Source organism: Micropterus dolomieu, linkage group LG04, assembly GCF_021292245.1.
Source record: "Micropterus dolomieu isolate WLL.071019.BEF.003 ecotype Adirondacks linkage group LG04, ASM2129224v1, whole genome shotgun sequence".
Lineage (NCBI taxonomy): Eukaryota > Metazoa > Chordata > Actinopteri > Centrarchiformes > Centrarchidae > Micropterus > Micropterus dolomieu.
Window position 1 is genome coordinate 15,182,743 of NC_060153.1, and position 21,944 is coordinate 15,204,686.

At 39.5% G+C, this 21,944-nt stretch overlaps 3 protein-coding genes across 8 annotated transcripts in view; 1 reads left to right on the forward strand and 2 right to left on the reverse strand.

The window, feature by feature from the left end:
- Positions 1-1,882: 1,882 nt before the first annotated feature.
- LOC123969100 (retinal cone rhodopsin-sensitive cGMP 3',5'-cyclic phosphodiesterase subunit gamma-like) lies at positions 1,883-3,452 on the reverse strand. Its single transcript, XM_046046189.1, has 3 exons — positions 3,286-3,452; positions 2,670-2,785; positions 1,883-2,544 (listed from the first exon to the last, which is right to left on the reverse strand). Exons 2-3 carry the CDS (start codon positions 2,771-2,773, stop codon positions 2,427-2,429), a joined length of 222 nt encoding a protein of 73 aa, XP_045902145.1. The 5' UTR covers positions 2,774-2,785; positions 3,286-3,452; the 3' UTR covers positions 1,883-2,426.
- A 1,918-nt stretch (positions 3,453-5,370) lies between these two features.
- Positions 5,371-8,559, forward strand: LOC123969099 (retinal cone rhodopsin-sensitive cGMP 3',5'-cyclic phosphodiesterase subunit gamma-like). Its single transcript, XM_046046188.1, has 3 exons — positions 5,371-5,417; positions 7,175-7,294; positions 7,950-8,559. Exons 2-3 carry the CDS (start codon positions 7,185-7,187, stop codon positions 8,065-8,067), a joined length of 228 nt encoding a protein of 75 aa, XP_045902144.1. The 5' UTR covers positions 5,371-5,417; positions 7,175-7,184; the 3' UTR covers positions 8,068-8,559.
- Positions 8,560-9,317: 758 nt separating this feature from the next.
- Positions 9,318-21,944, reverse strand: part of rbfox2 (RNA binding fox-1 homolog 2) — a 38,429-nt gene continuing 25,802 nt past the window's right edge. For 3 of the 6 annotated variants that reach the window (XM_046046768.1, XM_046046767.1, XM_046046770.1), the window contains 7 exons: positions 20,002-20,089; positions 18,702-18,758; positions 18,454-18,598; positions 17,065-17,110; positions 14,423-14,511; positions 12,914-12,986; positions 9,318-12,324 (listed from right to left, as the gene is read on the reverse strand). In XM_046046768.1, the coding sequence (XP_045902724.1) occupies positions 12,280-12,324; positions 12,914-12,986; positions 14,423-14,511; positions 17,065-17,110; positions 18,454-18,598; positions 18,702-18,758; positions 20,002-20,089 (543 nt within the window). In that variant the 3' untranslated portion in view covers positions 9,318-12,279. Of the gene's footprint in view, positions 12,325-12,913; positions 12,987-14,422; positions 14,512-16,542; positions 16,580-17,064; positions 17,111-18,453; positions 18,599-18,701; positions 18,759-20,001; positions 20,090-21,944 lie in introns of those variants that run through there. The other 3 variants (XM_046046769.1, XR_006824725.1, XR_006824726.1) reach the window with 3 other exon arrangements.

Consider the following 21,944-nt stretch of genomic DNA (forward strand, 5'->3'; position numbering starts at 1 on the left):
ATCTTTAAGAAATGGCTTTCTTCTTGCCACTTTTCCATAAAGGCCAGATTTGTGCAGTATACGACTGATTGTTGTCCTATGGACAGAGTCTCCCACCTCAGCTGTAGATCTCTGCAGTTCATCCAGAGTGATCATGGGCCTATTGGCTGCATCTCTGATCAGTCTTCTCCTTGTATGAGCTGAAAGTTTAGAGGGACGGCCGGGTCTTCGTAGATTTGCAGTGGTCTGATGCTCCTTCCTTTTCAATATTATCGCTTGCACAGTGCTCCTTGGGATGTTTAAAGCTTGGGAAATCTTTTTGTATCCAAATCCGGCTTTAAACTTCTCCACAACAGTATCTCGGACCTGCCTGGTGTGTTCCTTGTTCTTCATGATGCTCTCTGCACTTTAAACGGACCTCTGAGACTATCACAGAGCAGGTGCATTTATACGGAGACTTGATTTCACACAGGTGGATTCTATTTATCATCATTAGTCATTTAGGTCAACATTGGATCATTCAGAGATCCTCACTGAACTTCTGGAGAGAGTTTGCTGCACTGAAAGTAACGGGGCTGAATAATTTTGCACATCCAATTTTTCAGTTTTTTATTTGTTAAAAAGGTTTGAAATATCCAATAAATTTCATTCCACTTCATAATTGTGTCCCACTTGTTGTTGATTCTTCACAAAAAGTTACAGTTTTATATCTTTATGTTTGAAGCCTGAAATGTGGCAAAAGGTCGAAAAGTTCAAGGGGGCCGAATACTTTCGCAAGGCACTGTATATTTTCCATCTCTATAGAATACAACAGTGGTGGAGTTAGTACATTCACTCAAGTACTGTCCTTAAGTACAACTGTAATGTACCTTTGTAGGCTTGACTTGTAGTAGGAAATAGTATACTTATTCCTCCACTGCAGTTATTTGACTGATTTGAGAATTTATATACAAAACCTATAATGAGCTTTTAAAATCTGATGCATTGCTACCCAAATAAGTTATCTGTACACATTCAGCAGTAAAAGTACACATGAATATAATAAGTAATATAACACTGGGGCCCACATTAGTGTGAGTGTTTTTTTTATTGTTTCCACATAGGCTGAGTCCGCATGATGAGTACACTGAACTTCATGTGTATAGCATTTGAATACTTTTTACCCCACTGTAAAATATAGCTACTGTCCATGGGGTAGGCTATACAAAAATAATGTGACACTAACTAAATAGAATTGCAGAACCTTTTTATTCTTCATGTCTGTTTTGTCTTGATGTGCGATTCCTCTTCCTCCTTATGTTCCCACAACATATTCCCACGTTATGGTTTCTGAGGCTGTGCCTTTTCAAATATTACAACATTTCATGCTAATTTTGTCTTTGCTGAGAGACTATCTCTTGTTAAGTTGTGTCTTACGTCTATAAAAACGCCTTTAAATGCCAGATTTCTGATAACATTATCTTTATTGGCGTTACGCCAAATCTGACCTTTGATGCAGTGATCGTGTTGAGATTAAAACCGTTCACCTTTCCTATTAAGCCTCTTTCCTTTACTTGCGGAGGAAACCAATAGACTCAACACTTTCTGTGAATAAGCAGCTTTGGTCGCCATGGCAACAGTGGCTTTGGCTATCTTCCCTCGCCTTCTGTCCTTGGAGCCAGATTTATTTTTACAATTTGAGTGAACTATATGGAATTTTTATGCAAGTGAGCGGCGGCCAGACTGGCCTCATTAATGGATTATGTGAGTTATTATGCACATGTATGTGACACAAGAGGCCAAACAACATGTATGTGGATGTTTTTACTGCATGAGCGTGTGAGACATTGAGTATGAAATGTTAATTATTGGAACATCTGTGTAGCATTTGGTGTTAATAATAGGAAGGACACAAAGACAGATGCTCTATGAAAAATTTATTGTTTATTGAATTGTTCCTCTCTACAGACAAAATAGACAGTTGATCTCTTTCACTGAAGGTTGAAGTGAAAGACGTTCTCATACATTTTTATGTCGCTAACACAAAATAAAACATCTGTGCATGTCAAATCAGCAGCTTTGAGGAAAAGAGGTGGAAGAAGAGGAAAGTAAAACAGTACAGTAACAGATAATCAAACCATCTTACATGTTTTCAAAATAGAAAAATCCATTTGATTTCTGTTTTCCTCTTTGGAAAGTCCAACTCACCCCCAGTTAGGAGACACAAGAAGAGAGTTTCAAGGGGAAAAGAGAAGGCAGGGGTGGAGAAGAAAAGGGGTCAAACAAACTGCAAGGGACAAGAGAGAGTGCTGGATTTTATTTTTTCCAGGTCAACCCTCTATATCGTCAAAAGCTGCCTCCTCTCTGGAGCACACAAGTAGGCCTACCACTTTTTCAGCTGTTAGGATTACAGCTGTAACACATGAGGAACAACAGTTACAATGGCGATAAAGCCAGAGGAACGACACCTAAACAATTCCATATTTCGCCAGGTCGCTGAGCTCCATGTCGCCAAAGGCTTCCCATGGGCAGACCACTGTGATGTCTGTGCCAAGACCCTCCATGCCGGGGATGTCGTCCCCGAAACTGAGTGCACAAGACAAAAAAGATCTGATGAGTACAAACTGAGAGATACAAGGACTTTTGGCAGATGAAGTAAAGATGTATATGAATAAAGGGTATATTTTGTGTGTGTGTGATCTCTGTCTCACCCCTTCTGGCCTGGTTTGGGCGCCTTGCTCTTGAAGGTGCGCATGGCCCTCTGCTTGAATCTGGGAGGGCCCTTCTTGTCAGCGGGAACGGCTACGTCTGCCATTGTGATTAATTACTGAAAAAAAAAAAAAAAATATATATATATATATATATATGAGATCCCTGAAACTCTCAGTTTTTTAACACGTAGGATTTATACCTCTCTGTATCAAATTCATTTTGGGACTATTTATTCATATCTTACACTGCACTGTGGCTGCATTGTGACTCTTATAATCTTCACTTTTATTTTACCTTTAAAAAATATTATTCCATGTTTTTTTTTCTATTACCTTGTTCATTTTAAATCTTGACTTAATGTCTTTTTATGTCTTTTGTGCAGCACTTTGAACGGCCTTGCTGTTGAAATGTGCTGTACAAATAAACTCTGCTACCATCAACCTTTCCGTCTCAGTCTTTTCAGTAACACTGTCTCATTTCACCCAAATTTCAGAGATGATAAAAATACTATAGTCATCACTCTGTCTGTCGTCCTCTTCTGTAAGTTGTTACATGTTATCCAAAGCAGGAAAAGTAGGCTAGCTCCCTGTACCCGAGATGAGGGAATAATCTTACCTTTTGTTGAAGTCTCAAAGTGTTTTTATGATGCTGTCTGATGAGCCTCGTTTGTGGGATTCCTCTCTGTGTACGACTGTCCCTTTTTAAAGTCCTTCGAGCTGCTTATCCCCTCAGACATTCATGCTGTCATGCTTTCATGTGCCAACTCCGCTCTGTCCTCTTCTGTACCAGCTCAGACACAAATAGATGAGATAAAGAAGGAAGAGATATTAATACAAGGTGTATTTCAGGTTGGGTATGTTTGTCAACCTGTGAATTTGAAGAGAATTATAGAGGTGTCATCAATTGGCAGTAATGAGTGACAGTAATTATTACCATGACAATCAAACAGAAGCCAAGCAAATCTGCTGAAAGATATTCATTGTTTGTCTGTCACAGCCCACCACATGCTTCATTCTTTTTTTAACCACACATACTGTACTGTACCCATCTGCATCATGAAAATCTGTTTAATTACGGTAAATGTAACATTTTTATTATAATGTACATAAATGAGTCACAGGAATAATTTATTTACTGTGCATGCAAAATACCTGCCAGTGTAAACTATTGTCATGGTTAATGTGGGTCACTTCTGGTTTTACTATATATCTTCAAAAACTGCGGGAAAAGGCACCAAACAGGTTAGTGGTAATAGGCTGCAAAGAAAAAAGAAGGGGAACCATGGAATGCAGCATTATTCTGCTAAATGTGCACAAATACAGGCACTTAGTTGCTTGAAGAACACACAAAAAATGCTTGAATCAGCAGCTGGAGCCTTTTATAAATAATAAATAAATAATAAATTGTCTCACTTTTCGCATTTGACAGCTTCCTTCCTTTTTTCATTGCTTTTGCTATGTATGTGCTACTACACTACATGTCTACATGTCAGATAGTATTTGTAATTTTTAGTTCACAGTTTTAGATTTATGCAGTTTATTTCCTGCCAGGTCTTTTCAATATTAAATATATATATATATAGTTTACCACATTTGTTTTTGCAGTACTTTTCTCTTACTATGCTTATTGCTTATTGCGACCATTATGCAACACAAAACCAAGGCAAATTCCTTGTATGTGATACCTAGGTGGCAATAAACTTGATTCTCATTCTTGCAGTGAAATACTTGAAAAGAGCAATATCCCGCAATTACCTGCAGCCTCACAGCAGTTCAAGTCACATTGACACAGCCCTTGTTGTTTGTTATGCACACATCATTATTAAAAGGTTGACTTGGCTTTAGTCTTCATGCATAAAGGAGGTTTTGAGGGCTTACAGAGTAACTTCAAGAAAATAGACAGCATTTGTAAAATCTTAAAGACTGAGAAAAACATTCACTTTATTTGTAAACAAACATGTGTCCTAACGTACCATCCTGCACAAGGATCTGGAGCATGTGATGTAGCGACCCCCTGAGCTCCACGCAGGTGATCAATCACTTAGCGACAAATAAGGAACACTTAACCATTCAGCTCTTAATCCCGCGTTTCATGGCATGGATTGGGGTTAAGTAAGGGCAATACAGTTTAATTCAGGTTAAATGAGGGTAATACATTTTAATTCAGGTTAAATAAGGGCAATACAGTAACTGCCAACTTAACTGAACAATTAATGTGGCATGAAAAGAAGTGCCCGAGGTTGGTAAAACATAGACAAGATAGGCCCCATGATTTAGTTACAACACTTAATTTTAAAGTTATCTGACAACAAAAATCTTAACTAAGCTAGTAAGTGGACCTTAAATTAAGATTTTCTGCCATAAAACTTTGAAACTGTGAAATTAATGTATTGCTGTTTGTTTAAAAGCATAACATTATTTTACAATTTAATAATTTAGTTTAAAAATGAGCTCAACTGAGAATCAGGTCATCAGGTCCCAAAACAACTCATATTGTTCAGTAAATCCAGCTAAGCTTTACTCAGGGATGCTTCATTATGTAAGGTGCACATGTCAAGACACACCTGTTTGGAAACCTGAGCCGCTGTCTTAATCTAATAGTGCAGAGACGCCAGTTAGAGGGTTATGCATGTTATGTTAGGGGGATTAGTAGTAAGAGTATATAAGAAGACAGCAGGGTGAAGATCAGAAACACAAACTGACCGCAGACACATCGGACAGAAGCAAACTGTGTGACAGCAAAATCTGGTAAGATCAAACTCTGACCTTCACTCATCTGCGAGCTTTTGCTACCTTTCAATTCTGCTGTAAGGGTCAAGGTTAGAGCGAACATGAGAGTGCACAGAATGCACAAACGTGCTGAGAAAGCTTGACTTCAGATAGATACTGTGCGGTGATCTTCCAACTGTAGAAACAGAAATTATTTTGTAGACAAACGTATCTGTAACGCCTCAGAAGTCACAGGGCCCTGGTTTCCTTTGTCTTTTTCTTCAAGTTATAACTTTCTGTTTTGTGGTTTGTGCACCTTGCCTCCTTGTTTTGCTTTTATTTTATATGGTCTTGTCTGTTTCTTTTTTAATTTTTTTTCTCCCTTCTGTAAGGCACTTTATAAATACTTTTTTGAAGTGTTATATAGGCCTACTAATTACTTACTTTTACCTTATGGATGCTGTGCACTGGGCATTAACTCCTCAGAAGTTGTTATTTTTAATCTGCAGATGTAAGACATGTTTTACAATTTACTAAACTGGAAAAAAGAAAAAATGGCTAGAAATGTATACATCAGTGCTTGAAAAGTCTTGATGAAAAGTTCCACTTCAAATGAAAAGTTTGAAGTGGAAGGATGACCTTTGGTTTCTTGCATTTTCTTTTTCTCAACATGTTTTAAATATGTGTACAGTGAAGATACTCTTTCAGTTTAGTTCAGTTCAGACTTCAGTGTCCTGCATGGGGAATTTGCTTGCAGCAAAGTAAAAAAACACATCAGACATAAGTAAACAGAATAAAAGCTTCCTTGGAAAAAGTAACTGTAATCGTAGTAATAACATAATGATATAGTTATATAGTATAGTAATGAATAGCAATAAGTTAACAATATAATTAAAACTGACAAAGCTGAAAATAAGAACAAGTTAAAACCAAAAAACATAAACTAAAACTTTGAAAGTTGAATTCTGATGTGTTCATTACATGAAACCATCATGTAAATGTTGTATGATCTTCTCCTCCCTCCTTGCTATTCTTCATTGAGCAAAGGATGGGTAGCTGTTGGTTTATGTAATATAACTGGGCTGCCATTTTGGCCAAAAAATATGTAGCATCCTGGTTTAATGAAGGTAAAGAACTATTAAAAAGAGATGTCTGTACGGTGTCCGTACTTTCATCATTATGTGTCGGAGACAACACAGGTGGTATTATTTGTGTTGGCCTTCAATAGAAGAACATCACACATATTATACATTCTGTATATCTGCTATAAATGCTTACGTTGTGATCTGTGGCTAATGACATACTGTAACTGGTTAATTGAGACTTCATGACAAATTCCACAAAATTACAAGATCTTCAAAGATGCCATCCGTGAGGTTAAAGTACACTTCTGGTAAAGTCCAGAGCACTGATTAGCTTACCTGTCAGAGAAAAGTAAGATTATAGCAGATTGACAATTAGTTGCTCATGTCAAAATCCCCCTACACTAAGGATTTTATTTATTTACAGCATGCGTGCGTAACTTCACACATGGAGTTAGGTGAACTTACTGATATCGTGGTCTCAAGATTTAGTCTGTAACTTGGCCAAGATTAATCTTTAAAGTCAAGTGTAAAAATAGTCAAAGCGGTTTGTGTAACAGGTACTTAAAGAGCTGCATGACAGCTGTAGTCTTTGACCCAACATCGTGTTATATCATCTAAGCAAGTGACAGTGGGGATTAGAGGAGGAGGAGGAGAAGGAGGGTCTTACACATCAAGACTGCACTAATTGAGTGTTAATTGTTTTTCTCACAGTGCATAAAAGATGGCAGATGCACCAGTTGCAACTCCCGCAGAGAAGAAGGCACCCCCCAAATTCAAGCAGAGGACTCAACGTACCTTCAAGAGCAAGGCCCCCAAACCAGGCCAGAAGGGGTAAGATGGACTTTAAGTAATCGGTGGTGGAAAATAATTAAGTACATTTACTCAAGCACTGTACCATAAGTACAATGTTGACGTACTGGTACTTTACTGGAGTATTTACATGTTCTGGCACTTTACAGTTCAGCTCCACTACACTGACACATTGGACTTTTACACTACAATTATCAAACAGCTGGTTTACATTTAAAAAGCAAATCATAATCATATAAATTGAACACTTAACACAAAGAAAAAGCAGTAGTTCCCAAACATTTTGGCTTGTGAGTCATATGAATAATTTTAAAAAATCATGAAAAAAAATATTTGACAAAAAGATTACAGAAAAGTAAAAAAAAAAAAAAAACTGTCAATGGCAAAACTAGCTGCGCCTTAATCTTCTGGGACACTAAAATGTTGCTTACACATTGATGCATCAGTAATAATGATCTAATAGTATAGAATTGATCAGTCACAGGGGATAATACTTTTCTGCTTTTACTTGAGTAGGATTATGAATGTGTACTTTTAATGGAGTATTCACGTTGTAGTATAAGTACTTTTGTTTACAGTACAGGATTTGAGTACTTATTCCACCACTTAAAAGTCTCATATCAAATAAAAGTAATTAAGTTCAGGAAATTAAGACATGTTTTTTGTTTCTTCTTAGATTTGGAGATGACATCCCCGGCATGGAGGGTCTTGGCACCGACATCACAGTGGTCTGCCCATGGGAAGCCTTCGGTGACATGGAGCTCAGCGACCTGGCGAAATATGGAATTGTCTAGAAACCCTGCTGTGTCATCACCATAACTACTTTACCTCCCTGCACAGATTTTCCTTCGCCCTGTCCTCCTCTCTTGCCCTGGTCTCCTTCACCGACCAAAATACCTGACGTGATATCTGCTGTTCTGTTAGGCCCACATGGGTTTTGACAGACATTGAACAGAAATTGATACCCAAAGCTGATCCAAATTGTGTAAAATTGGCAATTGCAATTTAAAAGTTATTTTATTATTGATTTGCTTACTGAAGTGTCTCTGCTTACGCAATAACGCCAGACATTTTTCCCCAATACTTTGCACTTGGCTTGTATATTTCTGAGAGACAATGGGTTTGATCGCTGTTTCTACAGTACATCAACACTAAACACTTGCTCCTCTCTCCTGCCTTTTCCACTCAATGACCCTCCCCCTCTTTGGAGATATTCCTTTTTTATGTACAGCTGCTTATGAGATATATATTTATTTTTATGAACTATGATTGTAAATGTGTGCACACCATCAATAGCAATGGGAGTTACAACTGAATAATACTGTCAATAAATAGTTTCCCCAAAGAAATGTCATTTTTTAAACACACAGCCTAACTTCATGGGAATGTGAGTGATACTTAATGGCAGAGAAAACCTTTAATAAATACCAGCATATAATGTCTTCATTAAAGCTGCAATAATATCACTAGCCTCGCCAAATGTTGGCACGAGAACATGCTGTAAATGGCGAACATAAACTGCTGCTAAAAATTAGGATGTTAGTGTTGTCATTGTGAGCATGTTAGCATATGTACATTAGCATGTACCTCAAAACACTGCTGTGCCCAAGTTTGGTGGCCACCAAAACAAAAATTAAAGTAGAGTAAATGTTGGATTTACATTGAACAGGTGACCAGAAACAACTCCATATGAATTCTACTGTTGCTCAGGATCTGCTGGATGTGTAAACAAGCAACTGTTTGCGTCATGTAAACTTCAGAGATAATACGTTGGTGTCGCGTGTACAGCTTTTTTCCACTGCCCTCAAATAGCCAAAGAAATATGTGGCAGGTTTAAAGCAGTTATAATGACTTGGTGATCAATAGGCTACTAAAATTTAAACACCTGTGTGTGTGTGTGTGTGTGTGTGTGTGTGTGTGTGTGTGTGTGTGTGTGTGTGTGTGTGTGTGTGTGTGTGTGTAATAATATGGGAAACTACAAAATAACCCTCATCCACTATAGCAAATAAATAGAATACCCAAAGAAAACAACCTGAAAGCTTGATCACAACAAAACATTTTTATATAAAACATTTTGTGGACATTCAATAACAAAAAAACATAATGGCAGTCGAGGAGGATATAGACATGACAAAGGGAGGGGACTGATCATTGTGAAATCATAGCAACTATGAAGAATGGCCACATAGTTTACTATAATACAGTGGCAAGAAAACCGTGACAGGAAAATTAAGCTGCCACGTGTTCGTTTGTGCGGCAGCCATTTTGTTTGTCATCAGGCCTTTTTGTCAAACAGCACTGTGCTCTTTGTTGTGTTTGCTAGCTTCAAACTGCTAGCTGCCTATCGTTCTCCAAAGAGTTTAGTGGTAAAGAACAACGCAACTGGGCTCTGCTGCTCAGGAGTCAAATATGAAAGACACAAGATTCATGCAAAACATTTTTTTTTTTTTACTTGACAATTATCGCTCATGCTGGTTTGTCCATGCCTTCAGTGGCTTTGTAAGTCCATCTTTGCGTATTTTGTGTAGCACTTCTCAAGTTGGGAACCAGAACGTGCTGGGGACTATTAGTTAGCATCTTTGGCTAGGTTTCTTTCCCCCCCACACACATTTTGTCCGGAGCACTTTTCTAGTAACTTATATATATTTAAAAAGAAATGTTAAATGTAATGAGAAAATCTAACAGCAGCACATTTAAAAGAAAGAAAAAACACAAACATCTTGTTGACCTGATGTTTTTCTAACTGTGAGAAATGGAAAACATAATGGAAACGCTTTGAAATTAGTTATGGTGGGGGAAAAAAAACCCCCAAAAAACCCCAAAACATAACTGGCCCATTTAACACACAACCCAGATCATATCCCACAATGACATTTTGTTTTTTTTATTAATGTTGGAACATTAACCTGTTTATGTATGAGAGATAACACTGGATACCTTCAAACAAACCTGGAGCGACCAAGCTGACAGATTTAACCACTGAAATGTAAGGAGTCTGCTTTAAAAAAATATATATATTCAAATAAACGGAAAACCTCAAAAAGAAAGGAACACATTTGGTTTTAACCAAAAGCACTAAAGTCCTATGTTCATTCATCCCAAATGTCTCAGTCACCTTCAAAATATGGACACACAAACAACAAAAAAAAAATTCCATCTGTTCCTGTATAATTTGAATTATAATCATATGTCATGCTAGTGGATTATATAAATCAACTCAAAACAAATACAAATAAAACCGTAGCCTGGATTGACTGAATATTTAACTAAGAGGGCAAACGTTTGGTAGTGTTACATGCATACCTTTCAGGTACGCGCTCTGCTTGAAGATCTTTACTCCAAAGCAAAAACTTAAAATTGAACTTGCACCTTACTGGAGAAGGAACAACAACTTAGATATAAAAAAGATGAACAGAAGAAGTAAATAAAGACAGCAATAGGATTATGATCATAACAATAACAAAGATAATAATATTTATACATACAGCAGAAAAATGTGCTTTCTACAAATCTTTGGAACAAAAACAAAAGCCCCAAAAAAAGCCACGTTTTGGAAATATAGAATACAACGGTATAGAAATATGCACAATAGTAAGGTGTTTTGCATTTAAATATTTTCTAATAACTCACTGACAGAATGTCTCTCTTGCTCAGTAATTGCCGCTGGCAGCATCTCGAACACAATTACCAACTAAAGTATGTTTTAGGAAGACTCATTCAATGTTGGACTTTGCTCTACAAAAGATCGAGCATGAGGGGAAAATCCAAATAATAAAAATCTCTACATTAAAGGATCAGCAAGTACTTGAACCCCAGGGTTGTGAGTGGATGATTCAGTTTGGATCTAAAGCTAAAATTAATTCAAGAAGAAAAGGGTAGTGTTAAAACATTTTGTAGTGTTTAGTGGTGGCTGCACACAGAGTTTAGTGAAATCCTGTGCGTGAGAAGGATGATGTGAGACTAAAGTGGAGTCTTATAAAGTCAAAACTGGAATATTGTTAATAAAGATGCTCATTTTCTGATTTTTAACCCCAAGGTTCACTGTTGGATCTACATGTCCCATGACAGCAGTGGCTGCTGAGTCAAACAAAATAATAAGAATGAGAATAATTACAACAACAATAATAATAATAATTTGGTAACTTTTTTCTCTAAACTAATATCTTTGCATATCATAACAATTTTAAGTTTAAAGGTTCACCATTTCCACATACTAAGAAAACTTGAGGTAAGGAATAGCTCTAATAACCCTCCCTCCTTCAGCTTTCGGACGTGATTACTGTAGCGTTATAAACCGTCACATCATCTCTCCAAGCTGCCGTGTTCAGTCCCCCACTACCAGAACACAGCAAGAATGGAAATCTTCTCTCGTTACTACCCGCCCACATTAAGGAGGAATTATAAAAATCCATCAGTGGGTGTTTGTTTTTTTTTAAAATAATTTTAGTGACTCGTCATTCTTGTTCAAAATGTTTCTTTAGGTGCTCCTTCGATGCACCTTCCTGCTTCCTACCGCTCCGACGTTTTGTGGACGCTTTGATTGCTTGTTTCCCTCTCTTTTTCCTTTAATGGTGTGTGTGCAGGCCTCACAGAACTCAGCTCGTTCTCACACATGGTTGACAGCTATTTAAATGTCAGTTATCCACATACAGCCTTTGGAAGAACATCTGGGCTCCATCCCGAGTCTTGTGCTGCTGAGTGCCGAGGGAATAAGAAGGGGGGACTATAATACAGCCGTGCAATAGGGAAGGTGGCCATTTTTAGTCTTTTTTTCTCCTTCTTTTTTAATGTAAAGGCCACCCGTCAGTCTTTAATACAGCATTCCTCTATTTCTGTAGTAGCGTATATAAGAAAAAGTGGGACTGCTCTGGGGTGGGATCTGAAATATCTTTGCTGTGGTCGACGCAACACTTTAAAATTGGGTGCAGTCCACCTCCACGACAACAGAGGGAGCTCTTTCAGAGAAATTCAATGGAAGAGAGGAGCTCCTGGGAAATGTAGTGTCTTTAGTAAGGGGCAAATCTACTGTAGCCTCCCCTGTACAGTGTGGCCTGTGAAACAACAAATGACAAGCATTTGGTAAATAAAATCTTTTCAAAATGAAATTACTCATTAATTTATTAATCTGGTGTTATTCTACATTTTCCTTATTGTCAGTAAAAAGACTAAAACCAACACTGAATTGATCCTACTATCTCCATGCTGGAATACTACATGGCCCCAGATTTTCTGTGTATTAACTTTGATTTTAACACAAGGACCATCTTCAAAACCTACTTTAAAGCCCCTATCATGTCAGCTGATATTGTGTTTTAATGCTCCTCCCAAACAAAGATTTAATAAAGTTAACGCAAATCAGTTGGGTTAGCTAAAAATATTTTTTTCCCAACAAATGTTCTATTTATTCCTCATTGAATAAAGTTTGCTCTAAACTACCGTGACCAGCTGCTTTAGGAAACTGAGCTTTTTTATAACTATGTATTTGTGCCACAGACTGGAGAGGGATGTTGTAAAGTGCTGAGAGATGGACTAAGACAGTGTTGGTTTTGCTCTTTTCATGTGAATTGTTGACAAAAATTTTGACTATCACTCGTCATATCATTATTAATGCTTGACAATATATGGCCTTTGGAAACTTACCATGGCTCCAACACCGTAGGCGGCTGGGGCGAGCGCAGCATGGTAGGGGTCTGCCGTGTAAACTCGTCCATAGCTATCAGAAAACGGCAAACACATCAAACATGAGGTAGGTAAAAATCAGGAAAATTCTCTCCATAGCCTGAGGTGAATCAAACTGTTAACTGGAAAAGTAGAGGAAGTTGTTGTTTTTCAAAATTCACTTCCTGGTCTATTACACTGCTCAAAAAAATAAAGGGAACACTAAAATAACACATCCTAGATCTGAATGAATGAAATAATCTCATTAAATACTCCTTTCTTTACATAGTTGAATGTGCTGACAACAAAATTACACAAAAATTATCAATGGAAATCAAATTTATCAACCCATGAAGGTCTGGATTTGGAGTCACACTCCAAAGTGGAAAACCACACTACAGGCCAATCCAACTTTAATGTCCTTAAAACAAGTCAAAATGAGGCTCAGTAGTGTGTGTGGCCTCCACGTGCCTGTATGACCTCCCTACAACGCCTGGGCATGCTCCTGATGGGGTGGCGAATGGTCTCCTGAGGGATCTCCTCCCAGACCTGGACTAAAGCATCCAACTCCTGGACAGTCTGTGGTAACGTGGCGTTGGTGGATGGAGCGAGACATGATGTCCCAGATGTGCTCAATTGGATTCAGGTCTGGGGAACGGGCGGACCAGTCCATAGCATCAATGCCGTCCTCTTGCAGGAACTGCTGACACTCTCCAGCCACATGAGGTCTAGCATTGTCTTGCAGTAGGAGGAACCCAGGGCCAACCGCACCAGCATATGGTTTCACAAGGGGTCTGAGGATCTCATCTCGTTACATTATGGCAGTCAGGCTACCTCTGGCGAGCACATGGAGGGCTGTGCAGCCCTCCAAAGAAATGCCACCCCACACCATTACTGACCCACCGCCAAATCGGTCATGTTGCAGGCAGCAGAACGTTCTCCACAGCGTCTCCAGACTATCACGTCTGTCACATGTGCTCTAGTGAACCTGCTTTCATCTGTGAAGAGCACAGGGCGCCAGTGGCGAATTTGCCAATCGTGGTGTTCTCTGACAAATGCCAAACGTCCTGCACGGTGTTGGGCTGTAAGCACACCTGTGGACGTCGGGCCCTCATACCACCCTCATGGAGTCTGTTTCTGACCGTTTGAGCAGACACATGCACATTTGTGGCCTGCTGGAGGTCATTCTGCAGGGCTCTGGCAGTGCTCCTCCTGCTGCTCCTTGCACAAAGGCGGAGGTAGCGGTCCTGCTGCTGGGTTGTTGCCCTCCTACGGCCTCCTCCACGTCTCCTGATGTACTGGCCTGTCTCCTGGTAGCGCCTCCATGCTCTGGACACTACGCTGACAGACCACAGCTCGCACTGATGTGCCATCCTGGATGAGCTGCACTACCTGAGCCACTTGTGTGGGTTGTAGACTCCGTCTCATGCTACCACTAGAGTGAAAGCACCGCCAGCATTCAAAAGTGACCAAGGAGGATAGTCCACTCACCTGTCACTGTAAGCTGCTGCTGCAGCTGCCGCTGCCGCAGGAGTCGCTACTGCAGTTGGCTGGGCGTAACGGTACGCTGCATAGCCACCCTGTGGTGAGGCGATGAAGGGGAAAGAGATGGAGGACAGCAAGAGGGTAGAGTGTGTCATAAGGAGAATAATACGATGGACAGAGAGGTGGGACGAAAAAGAAACAAGGGTAAATTCTTGTTAAACATTTGCTGTTATTTCCTCTACACACTAACAGATAAGCAGTGATTCTAAAGGGTTACATTGTGAGAAAAACTGCTGAGAGGAGAGTGAAAGATTAACAAGCAGACAGTCAGCATAACTGGCTAATCTGGTGCAGTACAGCATTCACAAGGATGTAGCTCAGGCTCTGTGTGGGTCTCTCCCTCCATGACTAATGTGGAAAAAATATCTTTAATTGTACATTATGTGTTTTAGTGTTTGTACTGTTCCCCTGTGAGCTGGACATGGAGAGAGAGAGAGTTCATACCCATAACTGTGCCCCACCCCGGTTCCCCTACCAAAAACACACAGTTAAAGAAAGGGGAAGGGGTGGCAAGATGATTGTGTCATTATTTATGTGTAGATGGACTGCTGATGAACAGACACACACAAAAAAACCCCTAAAAGTATAAGAAGACAGTCAGCCAGTCGGATTAAAAAGGGCACACACACACCACGCTCACGTGGCCAGCGACCAATCACTGACAGACACAGCATGCTTTCCCAAACTCAGAATGTACAGTGTATTAGGCCAAACTTCCTATAAAAAAACAAAACAAAACAAAACACACACACTGCTGCATTCTACCCTAAAGGATCAGTCACGACCAAGTCCCCACATTCAGGACCACACAGTTGCTGCTATGGGAGGAAGGCTGGACTGGGGAGGTGGTGGAGAGGACGGAGGAAGAGGAAGGAGGATGATATGTAAAGAGAGAGAGGGGGCTGATGCAGAAAATAGGCAAGAAAGAGGAAGAGTAACAGAGCAAGGGAAAGGTAGAAGAAGAAGAAGAAAGTGCCACTGCCAGATAACACTTTGCTGTGATTTACGAACAGAACAGGTGTTCAATTACTGACTGAGCAAGGAAAGAAGACGGAATGAGCAGAGTGAGAAGAAAGAGGCAGTGAAATTAAGAATGAATAAAAAAAATGGGGAGTTTATAGACCGAGAAGAGGGGAGGAAATGAGAGGGGACTGGGGGAGGAGTCAGCCTTGTAAGTATGTCTGCATGCCGACATTGATCCAGTTAGCATGCCACAGGTGAAACAGATAGGGAGATTCCTGGAAGGGGTCTGAATTGACTGCTGATAGAAACTGTCCCAGATCCATCTGATGACTGGATAGGTCTCAGGTTTCAGTGTCATTATTCTTGTCTTATTCATTTCGTTTCCTGTTTGTATTTTAAGATGGCAATGCAGCTGACGCATAATAATTTTCACTGATGCGCACGATATGTGAAATTTGTACACAATGACAAGATTCAGGATGAATTAATAAAAGGAGTAAAACAAAATGATGACATGTCCCGGCTTGCCTCATTTATTTGTGTCTTTTCACTTGTTTTCTGATTTTGGAATAAAAGTGTGTGATAAAAATGATTTGTTGTATCTTGCCTCAGGAACGTAATAAAATGTATCAAACTGATAGATGTATTTTGCTGTGGGGTGCTAACATCTGGTCAGCAAGGGACAATAGCAAAACAAGACAAAATGCCCTTTTCACACTGAGGGAAATAAGTTAGCTGGATGAATTTATTGTAAATATAATATTGTCATGAAATTGAGTTGAAAACTTAATCACAGAAGACAGTGACCCACTGTTACAAGTACTGGCCTTCAATATTGCACCTAATCTACCTTGAAATGTACCTCCATGTCTCCTGTAGATATTTTGTGAATGAACTTTTTATGTAGTATATTCTTCATGAAATTTTGTCTTAATTCTTTTCTCCCCCTTCCGCAACTCCACCCATGTCAGAATCCAGTGAGTTAGTAGAAGAAGACAGAGAAGGCATTTCAATCTCAGATGGTCAATAATGTCTAGCAGCACGCAGTCATTGGAGACGAGGAGGATGCACACTGGCTCTCATACAGAGTGTGTAAACCCTACCTGGGGCAATCTGCCACTAATGTCCTGAAACACTAGTCTACAGAGAGAACAGAAACAGCTATTGTCAACCTGGTCACACACGCACACACACCATTACACGCACACACACACACACACGCTCATAATCACATTGGTACAAACTAACTCACATATGCACAGAGACAAACCCCAGAGGAGTCTACTCATGAATGAACACTTTGATGAAAGTTTGTGTGTGTGTGTTAGGCTGCCAAGTACTATTTTTATTTATTTGCACACATTATTAAAAGGAACATTTCTAATGAGATGGTACATTATGTGCATTTGGGAAAGCGATGACTTTTAAATTTATTTGTAATAAAAAAAATATAAAAAGATAATTTAAGAATAAATCAGGAGAAGATAAAATGTCTAGATGTGATGAATCAAAAGTACACGTCTCTATGGGTTTGGTCCGTGCCATTTCACACTTGAAAACCCACAGGCAAGAGCGGGGAAAACGTAGGTAAGGAGAGGCAATAGAGGAGAGAGGGGTATACTTACATAGAGATCAGCTGCACCGTAAAAGCCATCCTGATAGGCCATCACACTGAGAGAGAGAGTGAGAGAGAAGGGAAAGGAGGGAAAAGGAGAGAAGACAGAGGAGCGGTGGTGGAAAGTCGAAACAAACAAAACAAAAACATGGTGGGATGTGCCACCGTGTGGGCATCGCAGAAAACAACAAAAAAGAACCACGATTAAGGGAGAGAGAGGGGTGAGAAAATGGTGCCAAACAGATTGTGAAAGAGAGAAAAGAAAGAAGGGTGAGATTATTACACACCGTGCAACATGCAAGACAAAATACCACCTCTTTGTATACAAATGCACTGACTTTAGAGTGATACTACTGTTAACTTCAGCTGCTGAGACAACCTTTTATTAAAAGAAAATGCTACTTAGTTTCATCTTAATTCTTAAGTCTCATGTCATAACTTCTGAGGAACAAGGAAATGGTATTTTAGCTCGGCAAACTATCAATGTCAATATCTATAATAAAAATATATTCAAAACACACACCATGCACAATTATGAAGTACTACTTTGAACTAAGCTAAGACATGCATTTAGAAAAGTCATGTGCATAATATTATGTCTAGCTTTAACTATCAATAGCAGTTTACTGAGGGGTGTACTACGAAGCAAGTTTGATATAACAAGGCTCTCTTTGTGTTAGCTGGCTCGACAAACCTAAAGCCCCAAACAGCGATAATCAACTTTCTTTGTTAACCCAGGTTTGTCTTGTCAGGATCTGTGCACGTTCCCATAAAAAGGCATTTCATGCGTCATTTGAGTCTTCTTCCACCGATAATTGTTAACCATTTAAATTTGCTGACTTAATACATTTATTTTACCACTCAGTGCCTGCCGTTTATTACTAACATGACAGCTGTACATTAGAGCTCTTAAGCTTTAAATTTGATACATTTAAACATGATACTCAAGAAGCATTTAGATCAGACACTGTCCCATAATGAAGGATGCATGGAATTCACCATGCAGCAAATCAGCACCAAACATAAAAACAGTAGTTTGCATTTTCAGTAACTGAACGCATGTAGGTTTCCTGTGGAAACACGACGGCTTTGTTCACTGCCTTTACAAATGTACGACCTAACATGTCTGTTAGTATAACAATCTATATCACTCATAGAGAATATCGTCAGCAAATTAATTTGTGACATTTTTTACATCCGATCTAAATTTGAAAATCTGAACATAACCTCTGGAGCAGCTAAAGTTATCGTGGGTAATCTTCTTGCCAGGTTAAAAGACAGCCACCTTTGTGACACTGAAAACTCTGGCTTTAGACTCGGCATACCTTGCTAACCAATTATTCTCGCTTTATAGTACACCCCTCTGGTTAACAGTTTTTATTTAAGTGCGCGTGTTTACCCTGGGTAGGTAGGGATGGCAGGTTGTGGCACAGCCGCCCTGACTGCACTGTAGACCGGCCGGGCACGCCCCCGGAGATGAGCGCCTCGAAAGGTCGCAGCGGTGGAGGCAGCTGCTGCTGCTGCTTGGTATGGAAACCCCGGTACTGAGCGAGAAGAGACAAAAAAAGAACAGCATCTCAAATACCTCTAAGATTACAATATTATTTGTGCGTCGTGTCTCCGTCAGTCTAATCCTTGTTGGAATACCTGTGTAGAGTTCAGGGCTGTACATGGCTCCAACCATGGGACTCAACTTCCATCCAGCTGTAGCCAACAAAAGAATGACAGCGTACATTTAGAGCAAAATTTGACAAAGAACTCATAGAAGCGATCAGACATTTCATGACTTGTGCATGTGTTCACAGTGATCTCTGCTGTTCATTATAAAGAGCAGATGTATAAAACTTCACGAGTGTTTGTCTGTACATGCTTTCACTCAGTGCCATTACCAGGACAGAAATTCTATTCAATATTATTATGCATTTCTTTTCTTTTTATTGGAGTCTCATCATGATTACAAATATATCCTCTTAGTTTTACAAAGCTCTAAAGTCCATATTAAGTCCAAAATAGTAATAAAAAACATTAAAAGAAAAGAGTAACCCCTAAAATCCACTGACTCCGTCTACGGCACGTTACGGCTGCGTCGCGGTTGCCGGAGCTAATCGCGGCCATTATAGTCAATGCTCATCCACCAGCTGCGGCCGCAGCGCGTCCCAGAAGCGGTTCTCCGCTCTGCTCCACAGAGAATAGGTAGCAGGTCTATTTTTGCCGCTAGCCGCGTCAAGCAGGACAGAGCAGATCGAACCAGGCAGGAAGTCAGACACAGAACGGCATAGAACTTCAATTTTCAAAATAAAATACCCTGTGGAGACTCCCGATCGTAAAACAACAATAAATACGGTTAAAACGGACACAAAAGGAAATCATTTAACTACGTAGCGTACTTAATCAGTAGAAGCACAAAATGCAAACACTGGTTACAAGATCAACAAAATCTAAACATATCAGCAAAGTCAGGCAAAACGCTCTGATTCTAAAATGCTCCCTGTGGGAAATGCAGCCTGAAGTTGACGGAACGAAACGGGGTCACACAGAGCTGTGAAGAAGGTAGCAGAAGCACAAAAATAACAAATCATTAACAAGTCAATAACGTGGGGCAGGCTGCACGCTCCACTGCTGAAACGCTTCTGAGACGCTTCCAGTGCACTTTGACACCGGGCTGAGGACGCATTTCAACCGTGGCGCAGCTGTAACGTGCCGTAGACTGATTCAGTGGATTCCCGGCGTAACTGAAGATTTTCTTTTGTTTCGTCATATACAATGCATTACAGTGAAACAGGTATAAGGGGAGTACAGTAATTCTTATATGTAGTTTTACAAATATGCAGCATATTGTGATACATAATCAGAATTCAACACATTTACCTATATGGCGATACTAATTTCAGTCACATTGCCCAGCCCAGTCAGCACATATCTAACAAAAGGTAGAGATGTGCATTACCGTATGGCAGAGTTGCGAGGGCCTCTCCGTTAGAGTAAGGTGTGGTCATCTTCTTGTTGGTCATGACTCTGGCTGTGGCGTTATTGACCTGGACACCAGAAAACGTGGTCAGGATGCTAAATCAAACCAGTTCAGATAACACAGACAACAGATAAACAAGTATTGAGGATTTATCAAAATGATGCAGAATCCAAATCACATTATAATTTAAACTCAATATATTATGTGAGACATGAGGGACATACTCTGCATTCATGTTGATCAGAGTTTTCATGTTACCTGTGTGCTTTACGTGTGAGGTGTCATTATACTTTAAACAGCTTTATTTTCAAACTTATGAGGTTAATTCTGTTGATGAGCAGCAATGGTATTTGATGCATGCGCTTCTTTTGAAGGAGAAAGACATTGAAAACAAAGATCCTGGTGAGTAGTCAGGCAGTTTTGCACACAAACAATGCAACCATTGGCACACAGAACAAAGAAAACCACAATATATTTCAGAACAAAAGCATTCAAAAAGAAATCCAAGACCATTATATTGCTACCTTTAAAAAAAGGAGGGAAAAAGAAGGTGAATTAAGCGGCAGATTTATCAGTTGAACACAATGCAAAAAAACATCCATCGAAGAGTTCATACACAAATTACACGCAGCCAATCAAGAGCAAATCACATCACCAGAGGTGAGCAAAACTAGCCAATCAGCAAGCATCAGATGCAGCAAGAGACCAATCAAAAAAGGTTGGCAGCCCTCCCAATCAACTACACATCATACAGAAAAGGGAGGAAGGGGAGGGAGAGAGAACGACAGAAATATAGAGGGATGCAGGTCAGGAGGAGGAGCCAGTCCACATGAAGAGACACAGAAAAACACATACATGATGTGGAGAGGAGAGAGGCAGAGAGAGTGAACAATCCATCCAAATGTGCAATTCTTCTAACAAACAGAAACAACAAGATGCGATACACACATACAAAATACATCTGACTGTTTGCCTACATTTGATCTAACTGTACATGAGCAACAATGGAGAAGTGGTGAATGGAGCAAGAATGAATACAGAGACACAGAGAGAGAGCAAGAAGTCCAGATGAAGACGAGAGAGGATGGGGGATGCAAATATCATTCCTCAAAAATAAATAAATAAATAAATAAATAAATAAATAAATCCAACTATGGTTGTGAAACACTGCCAGGCATTTCAGATCAGTGTCGCACACCAGAAAGACCTTGAAGCACACAACCACCAACACACACCATCCAGAACCAAACTGATCAAAAAGTAAAACAAGGACACCTCTTTACAGAAATCAGAACATTGAAAAGCTGCTGTTACTTAATCAGTGGCACAAATGGTTAAGTTTGATTTGCTACAAATGATTTAATGATAGATTTTGTACTAAAAGAGTACATATTTCACATGAAGAGTAGATTTGCTGTGCATCCTTTTTGGGCGCACACTATTCATCAACATATATATGTATATATATATATATATATATATATATATATAAAAATAGATTTATCTTAAATTTGTATGTTGAATCTAAGCAGCCATACCTCTACAACTGTCTGCAGCCAAGTGTGGTACAGAAAGTGATAATCAAGTACTACAGTACACCATGATATACAGACAACTATTATCCTCTCACCAGTAAAGCTAACATAGCACTCATGCTTCAGCATGCTGTCCCACTAAGGTGCAGAAATGCAGCTATTGGCTGACACATGACACAGAGAGATGACATAGTACTATATGGCGTCATACAGATGACGAGAAAGAGAGTAAACCATGCAGGATACAGCTCTGGAATTAAATGCTGAATGCAGTTAGAGAGGTGATTGGAATGAATGCATAAGAAGTGGTAGTCATAGTTGTTGCACTTGCAGATAGATGCAGTACATTCAGTTATACAAGTGGCCTTAATAATGCCATGCGGTCAA